The sequence below is a fragment of the Hyperolius riggenbachi genome, chromosome 4 (genome assembly GCF_040937935.1).
Source record: "Hyperolius riggenbachi isolate aHypRig1 chromosome 4, aHypRig1.pri, whole genome shotgun sequence".
Taxonomy (NCBI): Eukaryota; Metazoa; Chordata; class Amphibia; order Anura; family Hyperoliidae; genus Hyperolius; species Hyperolius riggenbachi.
Genome location: NC_090649.1, coordinates 456348301 through 456373246, shown reverse-complemented (window position 1 = coordinate 456373246; position 24946 = coordinate 456348301). Strand labels below are relative to the sequence as shown.

Genomic DNA, 24946 nt, shown 5'->3' with positions numbered 1-24946 from the left:
CTTCAGAGAATTACATTTATGCGCAGTTCATACTTCAGAGAAGGGAAATTCTGAGCAGTCTATACTTCAGAGAATGAAAAGACTTGAGGCTTGGATTGGAGCTTACTGTCAAGTTTGAGAATTCATACACAACTGAAAATTGAGACTATTAATGTCATGAATTGCAAAAAGACTTGTTTAGCATCCTACCATTTTTAGTTGAACTTTAATTGTAGCCCTGTTGGCATAGATGACCTCCTTTAAAGGACCTCTGTTACATGGAAACATATATTTATTTTTTATTTTAAGTATTTATATTGCGCTGACATATTAACTGTCCCTCAGAGGGGCTCACAAACTAGTCCCTACAATAGTCATATGTCTATGTAAGTATCATGCAGTGCATGTATCATAGTCTAGGGCCAATTTAGGGGAAGCCAATTAACTCATCTGTATGTTTTTGGAATGTGGGAGGAAAACGGAGTGCCCGGAAAAAACCCACACAGACACGGGGGGAACATACAAACTCCTTGCAGGTGTTGACCTGCCTGGGATTCGAACCTGGGACCCAGCGCTGCAAGGCGAGAGCGCTAACCACTATGCCAAAGTGCTGATATACAAATAAGAAGTACAATTCTAAAATGAGCCATAAATTACTTTTCTTCTATGTTGCTGTCACCTACAGTAAGTAGTATAAATCTGACATTACCAACAGATTTTGGACTAGCCCATCTTCTCATGTGGGGGGGGGGGGGTTCTCAGGGTTTTCTTTATTTTTAAAAGTAAATAGCAGTTGCTCCGTCCAACTGCCAAATAAGTGTGCAGCGAGGAGGGAGGCTGGCTAGCATATTTGTATAAATCTTTTTCAGGGAATATCTTTATAAAGAATAAAGGTCATGCTGAGAAACCACCATGAAGAGATGGAGTAACCCAAAACCTGTCGGTAATGTCAGATTTCTACTACTTACTGTAAGTGACAGCAACATAGGGGAAAAGTGGTGTATGGCTCATTTTACTCTGGAAGAAATGTACTTCTTATTTGTATGTGTTTTAAATTTTAAGATTTTCGCGACATTTCCTCTTTAAAGAGGAACTCTAGTGAAAATAATGTAACAAAAAAGTGCTTAATTTTTACAATAATTATATATAAATGATTTAGTCAAAAGCTTTCCTTTCCCTGGTTTACATTCTGACATTTATCACATGCTAACATTTTTACTGCTGGCAGGTGATGTCACTGGAAGTAGCTGCTGCTTGCTTTTTTGGCAGTTGAAAACAGCTGTAAACAGCTATTTCCCACAATGCAACAAGGTTCACAGACAGGAAACTTCCAGGACCATGGTCCTCACAGTTTTTTTGTGGTAGGAGTTTCACCACAATATCAGTCATACAGAGCCCCTGATAACCCGTTTGTGAAAAGGAATAGATTTCACGTGTAAAAGGGGGTATCAGCTACTGATTGGAATTACCGGTAAGTTCAATTCTGGGTCACGGTTTCTCTTTAAGCAAATAAAGTTTGCATTTGTAAAGTCACAAATCAAGTCATTAACTTGATAGGAAAAGCCTAACAGAAACGTGACCATCTCTAATGCCCTCTTTCCCAGGATTCCTTGTTGTCCGCCAAAGTTGGTGGACAACAAGGAATCCTGGGAAAGAGGGCATTAGAGATGGTCACGTTTTTTTTAGGCTTTTCCCATCAAGTTAATGAAGCATTTTCTCATTTTGGTCAATCATTCACCATATTACTGATGCCATGGCTGGAGGGTAAGGTAGTCTATAGAACAGTCCAGTGGCAGTTCCTATACATCATGCAGTATATACAGACACTGCATAACCTCAGCTGGGTTCCCCCCCTACACGCTTGTCTTGCGGCTCTGGGGTCCTTGGTTTGAATCCCAACAGGGATCATTATAAAATCAATAATAATAATAATCATTACCCACATGGAGTTTGTGCGTTTCCCTTTGTGTAAGATTCCTCTGGGTGCCCCAGCTTCCTTCCTTACACATCCTAAAATATACTGGTAAGTAAAGAGATGTTATATGTGTTAAGTCATTATTTTTGCATTTTGTCACATTAAATTACCATAATGTATATTCTTTTATTACAACTGCAGAATGCATTGAAGCCCGGATCAGTGAATAATGGCGCACAGCGCCTATGCATAAAAATGGCGCCACATCAAAAAGATACACTTATCGTTATTTATCGTTAGTACTGTATAACAATGGCGCACAGGGAAAAAGAAGAAAAACGGCACACAGTAACGTTATTTATCAATAGCGCCGTTCATATGCCAAACAGCAGACGTTATTGTGCACAGTGACGTTATTTATGAATAGCGCCCTGCATAAGCCAAACTGCAGACGTTATTTAACTGCAAAACGCTGAATGAATTTAATGTAACACTGTCAAGGTTAGGGTTAGGCACCACCAGGGGGGTTGTAAGGGTTAGGCACCACCAGGGGGGTGATTAGGCACCACCATGGGGTGGTTAATTTAGAGTTAGGCCCCACCAGGGAGGTGGTTAGGGTTAAGCACCACCAGAGAGGTGGTTAGGGTTAAGCACCACCAGAGAGGTGGTTAGGGTTAAGCACCACCAGATAGGTGGTTAGGGTTAAGCACCAGAGGGGGGTGGTTAGGGTTAGGCACCACCAGGGGGTGGTTAGGGTTAGGCACAACCAGGGGGAGGGTTAGGCACCACCAGGGGGGTGGTTAGGCACCACCAGGGGGGTCTTAGGGTTAGGCACCACCAGGGGGGTCTTAGGGTTAGGCACCACCAGGGAAGTGGTTAGGGTGAGGCACCACCAGGGGGGTCTAGGGGTTAGGGATAGGTACAGAGAGGGTTCTGTGTGTTAACGCTAAATAACGATAAGGCTTTAACGTTAAATATCGATAAGCGACAAACGGATTAGCGGCAACACCGTGCGCCATTATTCGCAGGCGCCATTTTCAGATGGATCCTTGAAGCCAGTGGGGACAGTACACCATGCTCTTTAACCACTTGAGGACCACAGTCTTTTCGCCCCTTAAGGACCAGAGCCTTTTTCTCCATTCAGACCACTGCAGCTTTCACGGTTTATTGCTCGGTCATACAACCTACCACCTAAAGGAATTTTACCTCCTTTTCTTGTCACTAATACAGCTTTCTTTTGCTGCTATTTGAATGCTGCTGCGAGTTTTAGTTTTTATTATATTCATCAAAAAAGACATGAATTTTGGCAAAAAAATGACTTTTTTAACTTGCTGTGCTGACATTTTTCAAATAAAGTAAAATTTCCTATACATTTGAGCGCGAAAGTTATTCTGCTACATGTCTTTGATAAAAAAAAAAAACATTCAGTGTATATTTATTGGATTGGGTAAAAGTTATAGCGTTTACAAACTGTGGTGCCAAAAGTGAATTTTCCCATTTTCAAGCATCTCTGACTTTTCTGCGCACCTGTCAGGTTTCATGAGGGGCTAAAATTCCAGGATAGTACAAATACCCCCCAAATGACCCCATTTTGGAAAGAAGACATCCCAAAGTATTCAGTGAGAGGCATGGTGAGTTCATAGAATATTTTATTTTTTGTCACAAGTTAGCGGAAAATGACACTTTCTGACAAAAAAAAGAAAAAAAAAAGTTTCCATTTCTTCTAACTTGCGACAAAAAAAAATGAAATCTGCCACGGACTCACTATGCTCCTCTCTGAATACCTTGAAGTGTCTACTTTCCAAAATGGGGTCATTTGTGGGGTGTGTTCACTGTCCTGGCATTTTGGGGGGTGCCTAATTGTAAGCACCCCTGTAAAGCCTAAAGATGCTCATTGGACTTTTGGCCCCTTAGCGCAGTTAGGCTGCAAAAAAGTGCCACACGTGGTATTGCCGTACTCAGGAGAAGTAGTATAATGTGTTTTGGGGTGTATTTTTACACATACCCATGCTGGGTGGGAGAAATATCTCCGTAAATGACAATTGTTTTATTTTTTTTACACACAATTGTCTATTTATAGAGATATTTCTCCCACTCAGCATGAGTATGTGGAAAAATACACCCCAAAACACATTATACTACTTCTCCTGAGTACGGCGATACCACATGTGTGGCACTTTTTTGCACCCTAACTGCGCTAAGGGGCCCAAAGTTCAATGAGTACCTTTAGGATTTCACAGGTCATTTCGAGAAATTTCGTTTCAAGACTACTCCTCACGGTTTAGGGCCCCTAAAATGCCAGGACAGTATAGGAACCCCACAAATTACCCCATTTTAGAAAGAATACACCCCAAGGTATTCCGTTAGGAGGATGGTGAGTTCATAGAAGATTTTTATTTTTTGTCACAAGTTAGCGGAAATTGATTTTAATTGTTTTTTTCACAAAGTGTCATTTTCCGCTAACTTGTGACAAAAAATAAAATCTTCTATGAACTCACCATACTCTTAACGGAATACCTTGGGGTGTCTTCTTTCTAAAATGGGGTCATTTGTGGGGTTCCTATACTGCCCTGGCATTTTAGGGGCCCTAAACCGTGAGGAGTAGTCGTGAAACCAAATGTTGCAAAATGACCTGTGAAATCCTAAAGGTACTCATTGGACTTTGGGCCTCTTAGCGCACTTAGGGTGCAAAAAAGTGCCACACATGTGGTACCGCCATACTCAGGAGAAGTAGTATAATGTGTTTTGGGGTGTATTTTTACACATACCCATGCTGGGTGGGAGAAATATCTCTGTAAATGACAATTGTTTGATTTTTTTTACACACAATTGTCCATTTACAGAGAGATTTCTCCCACCCAGCATGGGTATGTGTAAAAATACACCCCAAAACACAATATACTACTTCTTCTGAGTACGGCGATACCACATGTGTGACACTTTTTTGCAACCTAGGTGCGCTAAGGGGCCCAACGTCCTATTCACAGGTCATTTTGAGGCATTTGGATTCTAGACTACTGCTCACGGTTTAGGGCCCCTAAAATGCCAGGGCAGTATAGGAACCCCACAAGTGACCCCATTTTAGAAAGAAGACACCCCAAGGTATTCTGTTAGGAGTATGGTGAGTTCATAGAAGATTTTTTTTTTGTCACAAGTTAGCGGAAAATGACACTTTGTGAAAAAAAAAAACAATACATATCAATTTCCGCTAACTTGTGACAAAAAATAAAATCTTCTATGAACTCATCATACACCTAACAGAATACCTTGGGGTGTCTTCTTTCTAAAATGGGGTCACTTGTGGGGTTCCTATACTGCCCTGGCATTTTAGGGGCCCTAAACCGTGAGGAGTAGTCTTGAACCCAAATGTCTCAAAATGACCTGTGAAATCCTAAAGGTACTCATTGGACTTTGGGCCCCTTAGCACAGTTAGGCTGCAAAAAAGTGTCACACATGTGGTATCGCCGTACTCAGAAGAAGTAGTATAATGTGTTTTGTGGTGTAAATTTTTACATATAACCATGCTGGGTGGGAGAAATATCTCTGTAAATGACACATTTTTGATTTTTTTTACACACAATTGTCCATTTACAGAGAGATTTCTCCCACCCAGCATGGGTATGTGTAAAAATACACCACAAAACACATTATACTACTTCTCCTGAGTATGGCGATGCCACATGTGTGACACTTTTTTGCAGCCTAGGTGCGCTAAGGGGTCCAACGTCCTATTCACAGGTCATTTTGAGGCATTTGTTTTCTAGACTACTCCTCACGGTTTAGGGCCCCTAAAATGCCAGGGCAGTATAGGAACCCCACAAGTGACCCCATTTTAGAAAGAAGACACCCCAAGGTATTCCGTTAGGGGTATGGTGAGTTCATAGAAGATTTTATTTTTTGTCACGAGTTAGTGAAAAATGACACTTTGTGAAAAAAACAATAAAAATCCAATTTCCGCTAACTTTTGACAAAAAATAAAATCTTCTATGAACTCATCATACACCTAACAGAATACCTTGGGGTGTCTTCTTTCTAAAATGGGGTCACTTGTGGGGTTCCTATACTGCCCTGGCATTTTACGGGCCCAAAACTGTGAGTAGTCTGGAAACCAAATTTCTCAAAATGACTGTTCAGGGGTATAAGCATCTGCAAATTTTGATGACAGGTGGTCTATGAGGGGGCAAATTTTGTGGAACCGGTCATAAGCAGGGTGGCCTCTTAGATGACAGGATGTTTTGGGCCTGATCTGATGGATAGGAGTGCTAGGGGGGTGACAGGAGGTGATTGATGGGTGTCTCAGGGGGCGGTTAGAGGGGAAAATAGATGCAATCAATGCACTGGGGAGGTGATCGGAAGGGGGTCTGAGGGGGATCTGAGGGTTTGGCCGAGTGATCAGGAGCCCACACAGGGCAAATTAGGGCCTGATCTGATGGGTAGGTGTGCTAGGGGGTGACAGGAGGTGATTGATGGGTGTCTCAAGGTGTGATTAGAGGGGGGAAATAGATGCAAGCAATGCACTAGCGAGGTGATCAGGGCTGGGGTCTGAGGACGTTCTGAGGTGTGGGCGGGTGATTGGGTGCCCGCAAGGGGCAGATTAGGGTCTAATCTGATGGGTCACAGTGACAGGTGGTGATAGGGGGTGATTGATGGGTAATTAGTGGGTGTTTAGAGGAGAGAAGAGGTGTATACACTGCACTTGGGAGGTGATCTGATGTCGGATCTGCAGGCGATCTATTGGTGTGGGTGGGTGATCAGATTGCCCGCAAGGGGCAGGTTAGGGGCTGATTGATTGGTGGCAGTGACAGGGGGTGATTGATGGGTGGCAGTGACAGGGGGTGATTGATAGGTGATTGACAGGTGATCAGTGGGTTATTACAGGGAATAACAGATGTAAATATTGCACTGGCGAATTGATAAGGGGGGGTCTGAGGGCAATCTGAGCGTGTGGGCGGGTGATTGGGTGCCCGCAAGGGGCAGATTAGGGTCTAATCTGATGGGTAACAGTGACAGGTGGTGATAGGGGGTGATTGATGGGTAATTAGTGGGTGTTTAGAGGAGAGAAGAGATGTATACACTGCACTTGGGAGGTGATCTGATGTAGGATCTGCGGGCGATCTATTGGTGTGGGTGGGTGATCAGATTGCCCGCAAGGGGCAGGTTAGGGGCTGATTGATGGGTAGCAGTGACAGGGGGTGATTGACGGGTGATTGACAGGTGAGCAGGGGGGATAGATGCATACAGTACACGGGGGGGGGGGGGTCTGGGGAGAATCTGAGGGGTGGGGGGGGTGATCAGGAGGGGGCAGTGGGCAGGGGGGGGATAAAAAAAAATAGCGTTGACAGATAGTGACAGGGAGTGATTGATGGGTGATTAGGGGGGTGACTGGGTGCAAACAGTGGTCTGGGGGGTGGGCAGGGGGGGGGTCTGAGGGGTGCTGTGGGCGATCAGGGGGCAGGGGGGGGGAAATCAGTGTGCTTGGGTGCAGACTAGGGTGGCTGCAGCCTGCCCTGGTGGTCCCTCGGACACTGGGACCACCAGGGCAGGAGGCAGCCAGTATAATAGGCTTTGTATACATTACAAAGCCTATTATACATACGTGCAGCGGCGATCCGGGTGCTAGTAACCCGCCGGCGCATCCGAACGGCCGGCGGGTTACTACGAGCGGTGGGCGGAGCGAGTCCCCGGCGGCTGATCGTGTCACGAATGACGCGATCGCCGCATAGCCACTCCCGCAGCCGCCCCCGCTGATGGGCGTATTGCGGTCGTTTGGTCCCGGACTTTGCCGCCGCCCATCGGCTGGGGGCGGTCCTCAAGTGGTTAATAGGCAATTAAAGGGCATTTGTAACAATAAAAGAGCCACTCGGGGTACTTACCTTGGTAGAGGAAAGACTCTGTATCCTAAGGAGGCTTCCCCCATCCTCCTCCGAAAATCTGCGCAAGCGCAGTAGTACCTGAAGCCCGGCGATATTTACCATCCACGCTCCTGCACAGGCGCAGTAACGGTTTTTCAATGAGCTCTGGTGGAGATAGCCGAGCCCGATCGGGTGCGCTCTACAGTGCAGGCATCTTGCGCCTGTGCAGCACAACGAACAACATTGGGCTCAGCTATTTCTGCCGAGGGGACTGTTTTTTATTGCAGATTTCCATTAATGTGCTTTAAGAGAACCTGAGGTGAACCTATGAACAAACTGCTACGGCTTACTGCGCAAGTGCGGTTGTGTTAGCACAGGCACATTATGGTCGCACTCTTGCTTGAAGAAGAGTTCAGTCATGAGCTTGGAAGCTTGTGGGATTCCTTTGGAGCGTCCACACTTGGCAGCGGTGAACTAGAGGATGGCATGGGAAGGCTCTACATGATCGAGAGGCTCCCTTCTTCGTATTTAAACTCTTGAGGACCGCAGTGCTAAACCCCCCTAGTGACCAGGCCATTTTTAGTAAAATAGGCCACTGAGGCTTTAAGGCCAAGCTGCAGAGCCGCTAAACACAGCACACAAGTGATTCCCCCCCCCCCCTTTCTCCCCACCAACAGAACTCTCTGTTGGTGGGGTCTGATCGCCTCCCAGTTGTTTATTTTTTTGTTTAAATAAATATTTATGTGTGTGTTCTTGTGTGATTTTTTAAAATATTTTCCTTTTTTTTTCAACAAACCCCTCCCTCCCCCCAGCCGGCCAATCCTGGCGATCGGCTATCATAGGCTTCTGCCTATGAGAGCCGATCGCCCTCTTGTCGTGTCACATGGCTGTCCCCAGTACAGAGCTGCTGCCGATTGCAGTGCTGTACATGTAAATAGACGGCAATCACGCCGTCTAACAGTCTCCCGAGCGGAGACTGAAGGCGGGGCAGAGCTCTGCCCCCAAGCAGGAGATGCGCGCGCAGACTGCGCGCGATCTCCTGAATTAGCTGGCCCCAGGACTTTACGCTGATCGGCGTTAGGCGGTCCTGGGGCTGCCTCCGTGGCCACGCCCATCGGCGTGACGAGGTCGGCAGGAGGTTAACTTTCACCTCGGGTACACTGAGACAAAGAGGGGGGGAAATTCATACATACATGGGGCATCCTTCAGCCCCCTTCAGAGCTTTGGCTCTCTCACCATCCTCCCTCCATCCCTAGTAGGGATGCTCAATCAGATTTCACGGGATTGAAATTTCCGAACTTCCGATCGGAAATCTGAATTTCTGATCGGAACTCGGAAAACAGAACTCGGAAATCGGATTTCTGCAGCAATACTGCATTACCGCAATTCGGTAATTTTAGCCCAATCACAGAACTTAAAACTTAAAACTTAAATCAATGGACCAATCAGGAATGCAGAAACAACTCAAAAGTATTTGACCAATCAGAGAATGCAATAAATGTTAAAAAAAAAACAAAAAAAAAACCCCTGCTCGGAAATCGGAAACAGATCGGAAATCAGATTTCTGTAGAAATACTGCATTACCACAACTCGGTAATTTTAGCCCGATCACAGAATTTGGAAGCATTGGACCAATCAGAGAATGCAAAAAATGACCAAAAAACCACTACTCGGAAATCCGAACTCGGAAATCGGAAACCGATCTGAAGTCCGTGAAATCGGTAATCAGCGTTGGCAGAAATCGGAATTTCTGCAGAATCAGAAATCGACATTTCCAACCATCCCTACTCCTTAGTTCCTCTGTTAGTGTCTTTTGAAACTTCTTCAGTTGGGGCCAGTCTGTGCATGTGCAGTTCGGCTACACTTTCACCCCATTACACACCCGTCACCGGGAGCATTCTGTGCCTGTCCTGCACCCAGCAACAGGAGCGTGATGGGAGGGGGCGCATGCACAGTACGCCCTGACTGGAGAAATTTCAGAGGACCCTAGCGGAGGATCAAAATGGCCCAGGAGGACGGCAAGGTTGTTAATGGTCTGAAGGGGGCCGGAGGAAGCCCCAGGTATGTATGAATTTTCCCTCCACCTTCGTCTCAGGTTTCTTTTACACACAGAATTTCAGTCTCACAGGTCAGTGGTGCTCATCACGAGCTCGTGATCATGAGCTGTTTTTTGCAATCACGAGTTTGTAATCGGCATCCATGATTGGCTCTCGATCACGAATGGCGATCACGAATGCACTCATGATCGCACTCACGAGTTACTCGAGATCACGAGTTAGTATTCATGATTAAAAACCTACCGACTTTAGCGGTTAATAGCAAAACCCCCTTACATGCTAGAAACACCAAATTTGCAAGATATCTTAAGAAGAACAGTGGGAACAAGAGGGAAAAATTGAGGGGGGGGGGAAATGCGGTAAATGACAGTTAACGTAGCAAACCTAACGGTAGTGTAAATTTACATATATGAAAAGAAAGAGCAATGAATTTCATGATGGGGTTTCCAAACCCCCTCTGGAGCAACAACGCTTTGGCCAGGGATCACTAAACAGCCGCAATATAGCTGTATAAAGATCACTGGCATCTTGTCCTATTTTTTAGACCTTTTTTTTTTAATGTTCAGTTTGTGGGAAATTAAAAAAAAAAATGATGTGGGTTCCCCCTCCCGAGCATCTTTAAAGGGAAGGTCCAAGCAAAAAAAAAAAAAATGAGTTTCACTTACCTGGGGCTTCTACCAGCCCCATGTAGCCATCCTGTGCTCTCGTAGTCACTCACTGCTGCTCCAGTCCCCCGCTGGCAGCTTTCTGACCTCGGAGGTCAGGGCCGCATTGCGTACATTTTTACGCATTCCAGCTAGTGCAGGAACAAAAATGTATGCGTTGCACCACTAACGCGTAAAAATGTATATGTTAATGTTCCTGCACTAGCCGGAATGCGTAAAAATGTACGCAATGCGGCCCTGACCTCCGAGGTCAGAAAGCTGCCAGCGGGGGACTGGAGCAGCAGTGAGTGACTATGAGGGCACAGGATGGCTACATGGAGCTGGTAGAAGCCCCAGGTAAGTGAAACTCATTTTTTTTTTTGCTTGGACCTTCCCTTTAAGCCCTTGTCTCCCATGCAGACTGGGATAGTCAGAATGCGGAGCCCCGGCCGAGTGGGGCTTCGCACCCTGAGCTATACCAGCCCCCATGGTATGAGGGGGCTCTGGGGGAGGGGGCGGCCAAGCCTCCCCCTTCCCCCGGAGCCCTTGTCCAATCCATGGACAAGGGGCTCTTCCCCACCTCTGGTGCCCCAGGAGGAGGTGGGGGCGATGACTCCCGGGGGGGGGGGGGCATGGTGGCATCTGGGAGTCCCCTTTAAGAAGGGAATCCCAGATGCCTGCCCCCCCCTCCCCCGCTACCAGGAGAAATGAGTATAGGGGTACAGACTACCCCTTACCCATTTTCACAAAGGGTTAAATGAAATAAGAATGCAAAAACAAAAAAAATCCTTTATTAATCTTAGTTAACCAGAAATACTTACCTGTACCTTTAAAAAATGTTCCCACGCCAATATCCTAAGAAAGGTCCCATGCCAATATCCTCTATCTTGCAATCTTCTTCTGTTACTTTGATTGAAGATCACCGCGCACCGCCGCCACACACGCCGCTCCCCCCGCGCACTGCTCTCAGCTATAGTATAGCTGAGAGCAAAAGCATCTTTAAATTTCCCTCCCAGGCTCCCCATTGGTTCCTTAACAGACCTATGGGGATCAGGAGGATCCCTATTGGTTGGTTAAGGAACCAATGGGGAACCTTGGAGGGAAATTTAAAGATGCTTTGCTCTTAGCTATCCTAAGTATAGCTGAGAGTGCAGACCCAGTGGCAGAGGGCACATCGGTAGTGTTACGATTTTACTCACCTTGCCGAGATCCACTGCCATCGTATGTACTTCCTGGTACTGGACATCCCGTCGGATGGTAACATGAGATGACATGACCGGGACCAGGAAGTAAATGTGGCATCTGTAGATCCCGGAAAGGTCAGTAATCATAATGCTCCCACTACGTACTCTACACCCCCCCCCCACTGCTCTCTGGTTACCTAAACAAGGGGTAACTTTGGCTACCTAAACGGGTGCTCTCTGGTTACCTAAACACAGGGCACTCTGGCTACCTAAACAGGGGGGCACTCTAGTTACCTAAACGGTAGGCTCTCTGGCTACCAAAACAGGGGCTCTCTGGCTACCTAAATGGGGGGCTCTCTGGCCACCTAAATGGTGGTCTCTCTGGCTACCTAAATGGAGGGCTCTAAAACTCCCTACGGGTAGAAGCTTACTGGCTACCTACATGGGGGCTCTCTGGCTACCTAAAACGGGGTCTCTAAGGCTACCTAAAGGGAGGCCCGCTAGCTTACTATAGGGGACTTTTTGGCTACCTACATGGGGAGGGGGAATTCTTATAGTGGCGAGGTGGGGAGGCTGCATCTGGCTACCTAATACTGTGGGTACTTGTGGCTATCTAAACTGGGAAAGGGAGGGGGCTGCATCCGACTGTCTAATATTGGGGTCTCCTGTGAATATCAATTCTGGGGACGGGGCTGCATTTGAATTATTACCACTGGGGGCTACCTCTGGTGAGCTATACAGTGTTTGGGGCTAACTTATAGGGGGGGGCACCTTTACCACTTCGTAATCGTGTCCCCGAATCGGGGGTGGGGGGTTTCAGTGCAATTTACAAACCCTCGCCCTGGGAGTTCTATAGCCTAGAAACCCACAGAAATACACTTTCACAGTTAAAAAAAAATAGCTGAGTTTATGGCCTAGTTCAGTTGAAATTGAATAATATTATTACTTACATGAAATGACTTGTGTAGTGCTGAGATGTATCATAGAAATTCTTTTTTTAACCCAGAGGAAGGTAGGATTTCATTTGAAGGTCTGGCTGGGGAGCGAATGTTATGGTATACTAAATTAAACTCTGAACAAATAAATATGAGAGTATTTTCTATTTGAGGTACGTAAAGCCAGGCTTCCTCCCTTTGTTGTGAGCACATGGGGGGGCGGCAGCGCTGAAACGTGCGCAGCTTGTATCATACAGGCTTCCAGCAGATTACACTGCCGGGCAGAACTGTATCAGGAGGGGAGAGGAACCGATCTCTGTGTGACCTTTCACCCCTTGTTATTCCTAAGCGCATTGGCCGGGCTGGAAGGACAGCAGTGCCTGGAGATTGTGCCGTGCGTGTGTGCGCGCACGTCTGTTCAGGAAAGGATAATTCTCTCCAGGCCAGTTCTGTGCATTGATACAATTCTTGTAATCATTACCCCGGCCCTTTATTCGGTCTTATGAGCCTAGACTAAGGCCCCTTTCACACTTAAAGGGAACCTGAGATGGGCAATTATAAACAAAATATACATATCTGAGGCTTCCTCCAGGCTTACCGCTCTCGCGCCATCTACCTCAGTCTCCTCGTTCTTCTACAAGTGGCCCCAGAAAGTCCTCCACTCCGAGGCCAGCTGCACAGGCGGAGAACGCTCCCGGCAACGGTAGATAGACAAGGGAGCGCGTGTGGCCGGAATACGCCTTTGCCGACTGGCCTAGACTGGATGGCTTACCAGGGCCCAGGGGCGTAACAATAGACCCTGCAAGGGATGCAGCCACATGGGGGCCCAGAAGCTGCAGGGGGTCCCCGTGGGTGGAAAAGTTTCTTTTCCCAGTCCTGAGAGACTGACAACTAAGGGCACGGAGAGAAAAAGCTTTCTGCTCTCTGCACAATTGTTCTAATGACTGCATCTGCTCAGCCACTGATAAGGAATCATTGTGCTCTATCAGAGATGGACAGACTGGTCTTGATTCACTAAACCACCAAACCGCGGTAGAGTTTTGCACTCGTTATAACGCGCATAACGGTTTCGCGTGTCGTGAATTTTCACGCAAAATCGCTGCTATTCTGCATGCGAAAACGTGAATTTTCGCACAAAACATCGTGTTGGTGTGCACAAAGCGCTACGCATGTTATAATGCGTGAAAAACGCTAGTGCGACCGTGATAATAGTTATCGCGGTTTAGTGAATCAAGCCCACTGTGTGCAGTGCTTCACTGCTGTCTGTTTTTATCTGCAAGGGGAAAACACATTCAAGTGTGCACTAGCCAATTAAATAACATTGGTTCTCAGTTTACCTATGCAGAAAGCGGGGGGGGGGGGGGGGGGCTCATCTAAAGTTTTGCAGGGGGGACCCAGTGATTTCTGCCAGGGCCAGTTGTGGACGAACCAAGTAGGGACTGAGGACGACGAGGGAGCGATCAGGCCAGAGGGGGTAGGAGGAAGCCCCAGGTATGTAAATTTAGTTTATAATTGCCCATCTCAGGTACACTTTAAAGGGCAACTGAAGTGAGAAGAATATGGTGGCTGCCATATTTATTTTCTTCTAAACAATACCAGTTTCCTGGCAGCCCTGATGATCTACTGATATGGTGTAAGCTTGTTCGGGGTCTATGGCTAAAGGTAGAGGCAGAGGATCAGCAGGACTGCCAGGCAACTGGTCTTGATTAAAAGGAAATAAATATGGCAGCCTCCATATCACTCTTGCTACAGTTGTTCTTTAACCTGCTGGGCGGTCTGGACGAGCTCAGCTCGTCCAGTACCGCCGGAGCCTGCCGCTCAGGCCCTGCTGGGCCGATTTGGCTGAAATAAAAAGCAGCACACGCAGCCGGCACTTTGCCAGCCGCGTGTGCTGCCTGATCGCCGCCGCTCTGCGGCGATCCGCCGCGAGCAGCGGCGAAAGAGGGTCCCCCCAGCCGCCTGAGCCCAGCGTAGCCGGAACAAAAAGTTCCGGCCAGCGCTAAGGGCTGGATCGGAGGCGGCTGACGTCAGGACGTCGGCTGACGTCGATGACGTCACTCCGCTCGTCGCTATGGCGACGATGTAAGCAAAACAAGGAAGGCCGCTCATTGCGGCCTTCCTTGTTTATTCTGGGCGCCGGAGGCGATCGGAAGAACGCCTCCGGAGCGCCCTCTAGTGGGCTTTCATGCAGCCAACTTTCAGTTGGCTGCATGAAATAGTTTTTTTTTTATTAAAAAAAAACCCTCCCGCAGCCTGCCTGGCGATCTTAATAGAACGCCAGGCAGGTTAAAACATGTTTTTTACTGCAACGATCCTGAAATGTTACCGTGCGGTGCAACCATACAGTAAAGCATACAGTACATTGAAAGCATGCTTCACTGCCACTGTAAATGCACATAGCACAAGAGTGATGACCATAATCTGCTAATTACAATTATGCAAAATCTCCTGTACATTTTTGAAATTACAACCATACCTAATTACAGTTTGGAAATTCAACAGATTTTGTGTAACCAATTCGTATTTTTGCCTAATTTGTGACTAATTTTATGCTGATTTAAGCAGAGTTAATAGCAAAGTCCCCATACGCATACATATTAAATCGTCACCGGGAGACTTGGGCGCAGGATACAGCCGGTATGGCTTATCCTGCTCCTGCACAAGTTCTGGCGGCGTTAATAACTATTCCCCCTCCAGGTCCATGTGGATGGTGGGGAATGATGTAATTTGGCTTCCAGCTATTGCTGGCGGCCCGAATTACACTGTTTTAAAAGTAAATTCAGCTCAGTCTTTTGACGATGCCGAAGTTACTGACTGTGTGCCGCTATAGCAGTAATTCCTATTACGGTCTATGGCGGCGCCGGCTCCGCGCAAATCTCCTGCGCTGTTATCACAGCACTCGCCCCATACATGCTACCATCACACTGTTACGCATACCTCCCAACATTTTGAGATGAGAAAGAGGGACACTTAAGCCACGCCCCTGCCACCACACCCCTTATCACGCCCCCGTCACACCCCTAGTCACGCATACCATAAAGATTTCCTAAGAAAAATATGTGGTTTTATAATTCAAACCACACTGGTCCTTTCTATCCTGGTTCATTTTCCTTCATATTAACATTTTAAAATTAGTAATATATCAATTTAAAGTATCTCCACAGTATATGTAGCCAGGTGCATAGGTCTCCCCAGTATATGTAGCCAGGTGTATAGGTGTCCCCAGTAGATGTAGCCAGGTGTATAGGTCTCCCCAGTATATGTAGCCAGGTGTATAGGTGTCCCCAGTAGATGTAGCCAGGTGTATAGCTGCACCCAGTATATGCAACCAGGTGTATAGGTGCCCCCAGTATATGCAGCCAGGTGTATAGGTCTCCCCAGTATATGCAGCCAGATGTATAGGTCTCCCCAGTATATATAGCTAGGTGTATAGGTCTCCCCAGTATATGTAGCTAGGTGTATAGGTCTCCCCAGTATATGCAGCCAGGTGTATAGGTGTCCCCAGTATATGCAGCCAGGTGTATAGGTGTCCCCAGTATATGCAGCCAGGTGTATAGGTGTCCCCAGTATATGCAGCCAGGTGTATAGGTGTCCCCAGTATATGCAGCTAGGTGTATAGGTCTCCCCAGTATATGCAGCCAGGTGTATAGGTCTCCCCAGTATATGTAGCCAGGTGTATAGGTGCCCCCAGTATATGTAGCCAGGTGTATAGGTGTCCCCAGTATATGCAGCCAGGTGTATAGGTCTTCCCAGTATAGTCAGGCATATAGGTCTCCCCAGTATATGCAGCCAGGTGTATAGGTGCCCCCAGTATATGCAGCCAGGTGTATAGGTGCCCCCAGTATATGCAGCCAGGTGTATAGCTGCCCCCAGTATATGCAGCCAGGTGTATAGGTGTCCCCAGTATATGCAGCCAGGTGTATAGGTCTCCCCAGTATATGTAGCCAGGTGTATAGGTGTCCCCAGTATATGCAGCCAGGTGTATAGGTCTCCCCAGTATATGCAGCCAGGTGTATAGGTCTCCCCAGTATATGTAGCCAGGTGTATAGGTGCCCCCAGTATATGTAGCCAGGTGTATAGGTGCCCCCAGTATAGCCAGGTGTATAGGTGCCCCCAGGAAGGGAGGCAGCCAGTGAAAGGGAGCTGGTGGCAAATTGGCGGAGAAGGGGGGAAGTCTCCCCCCCCTTACTTCACCTTGGTGCTCCCTTTCCTGGCTCTCCCTTCCGGATCAATGTGTCTCCTCCGATGGCGCAGCGGCAGAGTGATAGCGGGCGGAGAGGACTTACCGATGTCCTTCCAGCCGGCAGAGGGAGCTGAGATCTGTGCGCCGCTAGTCTGGTCTTGAGTAGACCAGACTTGCGGCGCACAGATCACAGCTCTCTCCGGCGGCTGCGTAACAGCGGTAAGTCCTCTCCGCCCGCTGTCAGCCGCTGCGCCATCGGAGAGAGACACATTAATCCGGAAGGGAGAGCCAGGAAAGGGAGCACCAAGGTGAGGGAAGGGGGGGGGGAGACTTCCCCCCCTTCTCCGCCGCTTCGCCACCAGCTCCCTTTCACTGGCTGCCTCCCTTCCTGCGCTAACAGTCCGCCCCTGCGTCTGACCCCCCAGCCAGCCGGGACACTGGGGGGTCATAGCGGGATAGCGGGAGAGCCCTCCCAAATCGTGCCAGTCCCGACGAAAACAGGACGGTTGGGGACTATGCTGTTACGTAAGCAGTTATGTTAAGGAGAGTAGTGTGTGTGTGGAAGGGGGGGGGGGGGGGGAGAATAATTTTTCTAAAAGACTTTGTAGTTTTTTTAAAAATGAAAGTTTAAAAAACATTTTTCCTTTTGCATTTTTAAATCTATTTTCTCTTTTTTTTTTTTTTTTTTTTGTCTTGTTCCCACTATTCGCCTTAAAGAGACTCTGTAACAAAATTTTCATCCGTATTTCTTCTATCCTATAAGTATACCTGTTATAATGTGCTCTGTCTAACTGCAGCCTTTCCTACTTGCACAGTGGCTGTATTATCTCTGTTATATGATCTAATCTTCTCTCCTCTGTCGGGCTGAGGCAGTCAAGCTGGAATGTGCTGTGCTGCTTGTTATTGGATAGAAGCTATACACACCCTCTCCAGGCCCCCCTTCACACTCTGTATGACTCACACACTGAGCTACTCTCAGCGTATCACTTGCTATGTCTTTTGTTTGTAAACACTGCATAAAAATGGCAATTACAAGCCAGGATTGCAGCAGGGAGTGGCAGAAACAGCACAGAGATGGCGCCGTAGGAAGGTTGCCAGGGCACGCAGGGCTCCGGCCCTTTCCTCTTTCTCTCCCCCTTTCCCCCTCCACAACATCACCATCTCTGGGGGATGGATCCCCTCTGATTCGAGGGATCCAGGGATGCGGTGCTGAGCTTCTGGGCTAGCTGCGAGTGGACCTCCGGATTAACTTTCTCTCCGTAGCAGCCGGCCAGCTGATCCCACTGAGGACATGGCCACCCACGTGGAGGGACTCGCAGGATGAGCAGGCAGCCCCCAGCAGCACCACCGCTGAGAACACAGCTCCTGCACTCACCGCAGGCTGCCGACATCAGGGACAGGCTAGGATTTCCTCCGCTACCATCCTGGGGTCAACTGGCAGCCTCATTACCAGTGTCCCAGCCACAGCGGGCTCCCAGCTTCAGCCACCTGAACACCGAAGCCAGAGCCGATCACCACACTCCGCATTTCAGCACGTGGCTGCCAGAATGATCCAAGCACGTGAGGCTGCGATGTCGGAGGCTTCCCTATGCTCACGCTGCCGCCGCCGGACCAGAGGACCAGCTGCTTCGGCATCAACTGTCGCTGACACACACGTGGTCTCGACTTCTGCATCGGCCCCCATCGCTGCCTCTGCCGGGGAGTGCAGGGACCAACCTCCGTGCAGGCTGGAGCTAAGGCGAGATGGACTACACCAGCTACACACAGCCATTGCCAGTTCCCTTCTGTTTGGGGGGAATCCGACGGTGGATCGGATGCAACATCTGGGCTTCCAGGCCTCCGGACCCCCTTGCCGCCAGTGTCATTGCTGCTGCCCAGGTGAGCCTAACATCACCCAAGGGTGCCAGACCATCATCTTTTCCCCTCCATCCAGGATCCAGGCCCTCCACTGCTGAACTTGCTGTGGCCCTCCTGGCCCCCTGGCTGCTGGCTCCTACTGTGGGTTAGCCACCCTGGCCCTCACATGGATCGAACAATCACACTGGCAACCTGGCTTCCCAGTCTGGCATCCTAAGGCCCATCTTCATCTTCACTAGGATGTTGCCAGACCAGCAGCCATGGATCCCTTATAGCAAATCGCTTACAGACGCAAAGCCAGCCAATCGGGACACTTACTGGTTACACTGCAACCCTAAGGGGTCTCACTGTCCCTGCTCTCTCACCTGCTCTCTATTTTTCCTTCTCTCTCTTTCCTCTCCTCTCTCTCTTTTTCCAGGATAGACCGGGAGACATCCGATTCAAAGTATCGCTGCAGAAGCGTTTTGAGTGCCATGGACGGCGGCGGAATATCCCCCGGTCCTTTCCCTTTTGTTTATCTTTTACGGTTCCTTTACCTATACCTTATATGCTACACTCTGCCTGAATATGCATTGTATCTACTGTATGCATCTGTATGTATCCACTGTATATCTAATACTGTACCATCACCGACCCCGTTTGTGCCAAAATCAATTCCGGGTACAACTCACATTGTACTTGGTGAAATAAATGGATTCTGATAGAGGGGCCCAGGAGAACATAATGAATAGAATGGTATGCTTTTTATTGTAAGCATTTTAGAGTACAGATTCTCTTTAAAGTGTACTTAAGACCATGTAAAAAAAAATATATATACATACCTGGGGCTTTCTTTAGCCCCCTTCAGGCTCATCGGTCCCTGGCCATCCTTTCAAGCCGACTGGATCCTCCACTAGGCGGTAATTTATGCAGTCAGGTCCAGTTGGCGCAGGCTGCAGGACCCATGATTGCTCATTGTGGGACCATTGCAGCTCATTGCTGTGCGATTACAACTTGAGTTATAAGACACCCCAGCATAGTGTAAGTGCACCCTCGCATTGCATCGATGGGTACAAACTAGTAGGGACAGTAGTTTGATTGCTTTAATCTTAATCCTCTTTAGAGGTGCTAAATCTCCAGGAGGAAGGTATAGGAAACAAGACAGTACTTTGTCCTCGGTGCAGAAAATTGTATTATGCAGGAACACATGTAAGAACTTAGAAGAGGATTAGGATGAAATGAGGCCCAAGGCAAGGTACTATCCTTTGCTTCCTCCTATAGTATCAGCAAAAACTCGGTATACAGAGGCGCCAGAGTAGAGTAAAACGTTTTAAAAACCGCTTAAAAGGAGAGGGGGATGTTAAGGTGGACTCACCTCCCTCTTACAAAAAAAGAAAACTCACTTGAGTCTCAATAAAATAGAATTGTCAAGTAACTTATTCAACTCCACAAATGCAACGCGTTTCGCGGGCGTGACCCCGCTTCCTCAGGCAAAAATGGGAGCACAACTCAGTGGGTCAAGCAATAAGTTTGAGCACCTCTACTTGACCCACTGAGTTGTGCTCCCATTTTTGCCTGAGGAAGCGGGGTCACGCCCGCGAAACGCGTTGCATTTGTGGAGTTGAATAAGTTACTTGACAATTCTATTTTATTGAGACTCAAGTGAGTTTTCTTTTTTTGTAAGAGGGAGGTGAGTCCACCTTAACATCCCCCTCTCCTTTTAAGCGGTTTTTAAAACGTTTTACTCTACTCTGGCGCCTCTGTATACCGAGTTTTTGCTGATCTTCTAGTCCACCCTGGGTGGAGGGGTGCATCCCCATCTACTATCTACAGAGAGCGACTTCTTAACCTGAGTGGGGTCAGGTCCTAATGCTCCCCACCTGCATTTAAAGTGGTTGCCTATTGGTAACCCGTGTTTGTGAGTATATATATACATAAAATTGTATTGAACTCTTCATTTTACCTGACAATACTGCACCATATTGGGCTCTCGATTCTCTTCTTGTTTTTAAGCATTCCTCCTATAGTAGTTTTGGTAAGTTGAGGTGGGGCATTGGACTTCTCTGACAGCTGGGCCTCTTGATGGCCACTGGGCCCCAGGCAGTTGCCTAGGTTGCCTTATGCAGGGCAGCTTCTTGGGCAATGCAACCGTCCTGAGCCTAGACCGGCAAGTAGAAGAAGCTGGGCACAGGCAGAATAACATAACCGCTAGGGAGCTGGTGACGCGCGGTGCAGCCAAATGGAAGAAGAAAGAAGATTACCAGCGCGATCACCTTCCTTGGCTCCTCCTGGGCTGCCTGCGTCAGACGTCAAGTCATCATCACTACACCACCGCGTGATGACACCTGATGTCCAGCAGCGGTACTGCAGGCTGTCAGTGCGCGGCGTCCATGGAGGAGTCGGCTTGCCGGGGCTCTCTTTGCATGTGTGTTATCCTGGTCCCTGCTTCCTCCTGGATGATCGGCTGGTCACTAGTAAGTAGCCAGCTCTACTTGTGACCTGTGGTTGTGTTACTGTCCCTAAGTAAGGTTTTGAGAGTCCACAGGGGAAGGGGGCAGAATTTTTATACCCTCGCTCTGCGTGCAATTTAGCCTAGAAACTGCCATGGCCGTGTGGATGATACTGCTCTGTAGGAACCTTTTGGTTGCCTGTGGGCTACATGTGGTCCCCTTTTGTGCTAACCTGTTCATGTATACCCATCACTGCTCCAGCTTGGTAACCATGACAACAAATAGGCATCACTAAGAACTGCCTGTGTACGCTATCTGTGGTATTCCCATTGATTCCTATAAATGCTTGTTTTCCTGGCAGCCAGAAATGTTTTCCTACCAGAGGAAAAAAACAAAATCAGTAAAGCAAGCGTTGATCCACTTGTGTGAATGAGTGCATATAGCTTCCACAAGCATGTTTCTTTCTACTTCCTGCATCTTTCTTCCCCCACTGCTGTCCAAGGTTGTGTGTGACAGGATTACTCATCTATCTATCATCTCTTATCTACACATTAGGTCTGATCGCCCCTCCCTATCACTGATTCCCTGTACATCCTGTCACTCATGATGCACTGATCACAGATACGTGAATCTGATCTCAGATATGTAAATAGTGCTGATTCACAGATTAAGGGCAACACTGGAGAAAAAAAAGAAGAAAGGACTGGTCACTGCGGGGTTCAGGGGGAGGCAGGGGAAGATGTCAGACCAACAGTCATGCCTTTCCTAATGTGAAATGCTTGGTGTGTGTCTGGCTATCTCCACAATTTGACAATGCTCACATGAACCAAGATTTCTAATGACACTACAAAAATTGAGCTCAAGCTCATTCTCTCTGATATAAAACACAAATATGTGAATGCTTTTATCTTTGCACAGAAGAGTTTCCAAACTATTCATTGCAGCCAGGGAATGAATACAAAGTCAAAACCTGCCCCCTGGTGGCTACAAGCTGAACAGCATTTTAATCCATTATGTCCAAATTAATAATGTGCTTTGAACAGAGAAGTGATAAGCTGATGCATTTTGAATTAAATTAGGGGGATGGTTACAACTAGAATAAAACAGTAGCCCAATTTAAAGAGGCACTGTAGTGACATGTAGTAGAATGCAATACATTTTACGGTAATTTTCCTTGGTTCAGCATCAGAAACACTTTCCTATACCTCTAAATTGCTGTGTGTTGCTATGTAGCCCCGCCCTCCCAGTGATGCTTAGCCTAGGCTGATTATATATACGTAATTCTCCTCCCAGAACATTCTGGAAGACCAGGTATGTTGTGTACTGGCTTTAGAAATCTCAGTAACCAAACATTCCATAGAGATGCACCTGACAGTACTAAATATTTGTCACCTGTGATAAATTGAATGTAAATCAGTTAGAGGAGAGCTTTCACAATGGGCAAACACCGCCTAATTCGTAAGTTCTTCCCCCTCCCCCAGCTCGGGGTACAGCTAGGCTGGGAACGAGCATTGCAATAGATGTATTCATTATGAAAACTATTACAGTGACTCTTTTCGGGTTTTCGGGTTACAGTTACAATGAATCCTTCAAAAGCAAAGTTTTTGTGATTTTTTTTTTTTTACACTGAATTAAAGTTATAATATTTTATTGATAAGAGTTATATAAAGTAGTATTCTTATTCAATTGGAACACACCTCAAGCTATTACCCTAAAGGGGCCCATACACCTAACGATTTTCCCACCGATATACGGCCAATTCGATCACAGTGATCGAATCGGCTGTGAAATCGCCACGCACACTGCTGACAGAACGATCGATTTCCATCCGAAATCGATCGTTCCCGTCGACTCCCGTCGATCAGTCCGTGCAGAAGATTTTTCTCGATCGCCGGCGGGTTGGGAGTACGTCGATAGCGGCGTTTGAATGCCCGACGACCGACGAAATACAGCGGGTATACATTACCTGTTGCGGCCGGCGCGAGTCCCCTGGTCCCCACTGTCTTCTTTCCGCGCTGTGTTCTGGACCGGCTGCAGCTACACAGAACTTCCTGTCCCGGCAGGAAGTTTAAACAGTAGAGCGCCCTCTACTGTTTAAACTTTCCCTGGACGGGAAGTTCAGTAGCTGCAGGAACGGTCTAGAGCCCGGAGCGGAGAAGCAGACAGCGGGGACCAGGGGACTCGCGCCGGCCGGAACAGGTAATGTATGGAGGGGGGGCGTCAGCAGCGGCAGCTCCACAGATTGTGATCGGGTTCAGGCTGAAATCGATTCACAATCTGTTTGCAGTAAAGGTGGGCATACGATCCCTCTCTGATCAGATGCGATCAGAGAGGGATCTATCTGTTGGTCGAATCTGATGGCAAATCGACCAGTGTATGGCCACCTTAAGACGAGTATTTTTTGCTCCTCTAAGCAAAGTGAAACACAGTCTATTAACCTTTTCAGCAACTACCATTTTTTTTCAGACTATAAGATGCTTCTGACCATAAGACATGCCTAGGTTTAGAGGACAAAAACTAGAGGAATTATATACACTAAACCTGGTGCATCCATGGTGAAGGGGCTTTGTGAATTATGCCCCCTTTGTACCTCTTGTGTCTCCCTGTGTCCACCTCTGTCCTCATGTCCCCCTCTATTCCCGTTTGTGCCCCCCTTGTATCCTCCTCTTTGCCCCTTCGTGCCCCTCTTTGTCCTCCTCTGAGCCCCTTAGTGTCCCCCTAGAGCCCTCCTCTATGCCCCTTTGTGTCCCCCTTGTGTCCTCCTCAGCATGGGCACAGTACAGGGAGTCCCCGATATTGTGGTGGGTTTGAGGTTTGTATCGGCTGGCGTTTACAAGTCAGGAACTCCCTGCATTTGGACTATAAGACGCAGGGACTTTTCCCCCACTTTTGGGTCTTATAGTCCAAAAAATACAGTATGTTACAAATGATTGCTTGTTTATAGAAGCTCTTACGGTGTGGCTAGCCTATTGTAGCAGCACTTTGGCTTCTCATAACAAGCTCAGTCCTCCCAGGCTTGGGATCACGTCACCCACATTTACTAGTATATATAGTCTCACTTACTGTCACATTAAAAATCAGAAGTTTATCATTTGAACTAGAGAGACTGGACTTTGAGGCTCCCCCTTTTACCGTAATGATTTTGCACTTTATAAAAATACATTTTGTCGTATGAATGAAAGCGACGGAGTATGCAGATTGATTTACTGAAGCTATATTGCGTTATCATCAATAGGGAACATAGCGTTTTCTGAATAGTGTTTACCAATCCAGAATATCTCTGATGCATCACAGATTGGCCGTCCGCCACTCATATTTTCTGAAATTGAAATGCGTTTTTTTCCCCCAAGAAAAGCAAATAGCACATTACCTGGAAAATAACTTTCATCTGAGAAACAGGCGAATGAACTGTGTACAGTGAAAGGGCTAAATTTTCCATCTCTACGAATAGTAACAGGGACAGAAAATTGAAATAAAGTGGCTGTTAAAGATCATATTTTGCATTTTAAAAGTTCAGTCAGTCAACAACAGATGCACGTCTCTTCTTCCTACCAACCTACACTGTTGAAGGACAATAATGCACTGCTCCTCAACTTCTTGTAGTTACTCAAGGAGGAGCATGGGCAAACATGAAGAACCTCATGGGAGGGGCCTGTAGTTCCTCATGGGAGGAGCATGGTTAAACATGAAGAACCTCATGGAGAAGCATGGTCTAGCGTGAAGAACCTTATGGGAGGGGCATTGCAATGCCTGAAGAGTCTCATGGCAGGTGTATGGGCAAGTCTGAAGAGCCTCATGAAAAAAACAGACAACCAGGAACATCTCTAATGTACAATCTGTTTACAATAGAGGGTAATATGTACAAAATAACTACACTAATACTAATAAAATATATTATAACAAAATATACA

The 24946-nt window shown here is 47.4% G+C and overlaps 1 protein-coding gene across 6 annotated transcripts in view; it reads right to left on the bottom strand.

Annotated features, from left to right (window-relative positions):
• LOC137570966 (hemoglobin heart muscle subunit alpha-type-like) overlaps positions 1–19523 on the bottom strand; it is a 49251-nt gene extending 29728 nt beyond the window's left edge. For 3 of the 6 annotated variants that reach the window (XM_068279658.1, XM_068279659.1, XM_068279660.1), the window contains exons 1-2: positions 19428–19523; positions 12582–12667 (exon numbers count right to left, since the gene is read on the bottom strand). In XM_068279658.1, coding sequence (XP_068135759.1) covers positions 12582–12583 — 2 coding nt within the window. In that variant the 5' untranslated portion in view covers positions 12584–12667; positions 19428–19523. The remainder of the gene's footprint in view (positions 1–12581; positions 12668–19427) is intronic. The other 3 variants (XM_068279657.1, XM_068279661.1, XM_068279663.1) reach the window with 1 other exon arrangement.
• Positions 19524–24946: the final 5423 nt, after the last annotated feature.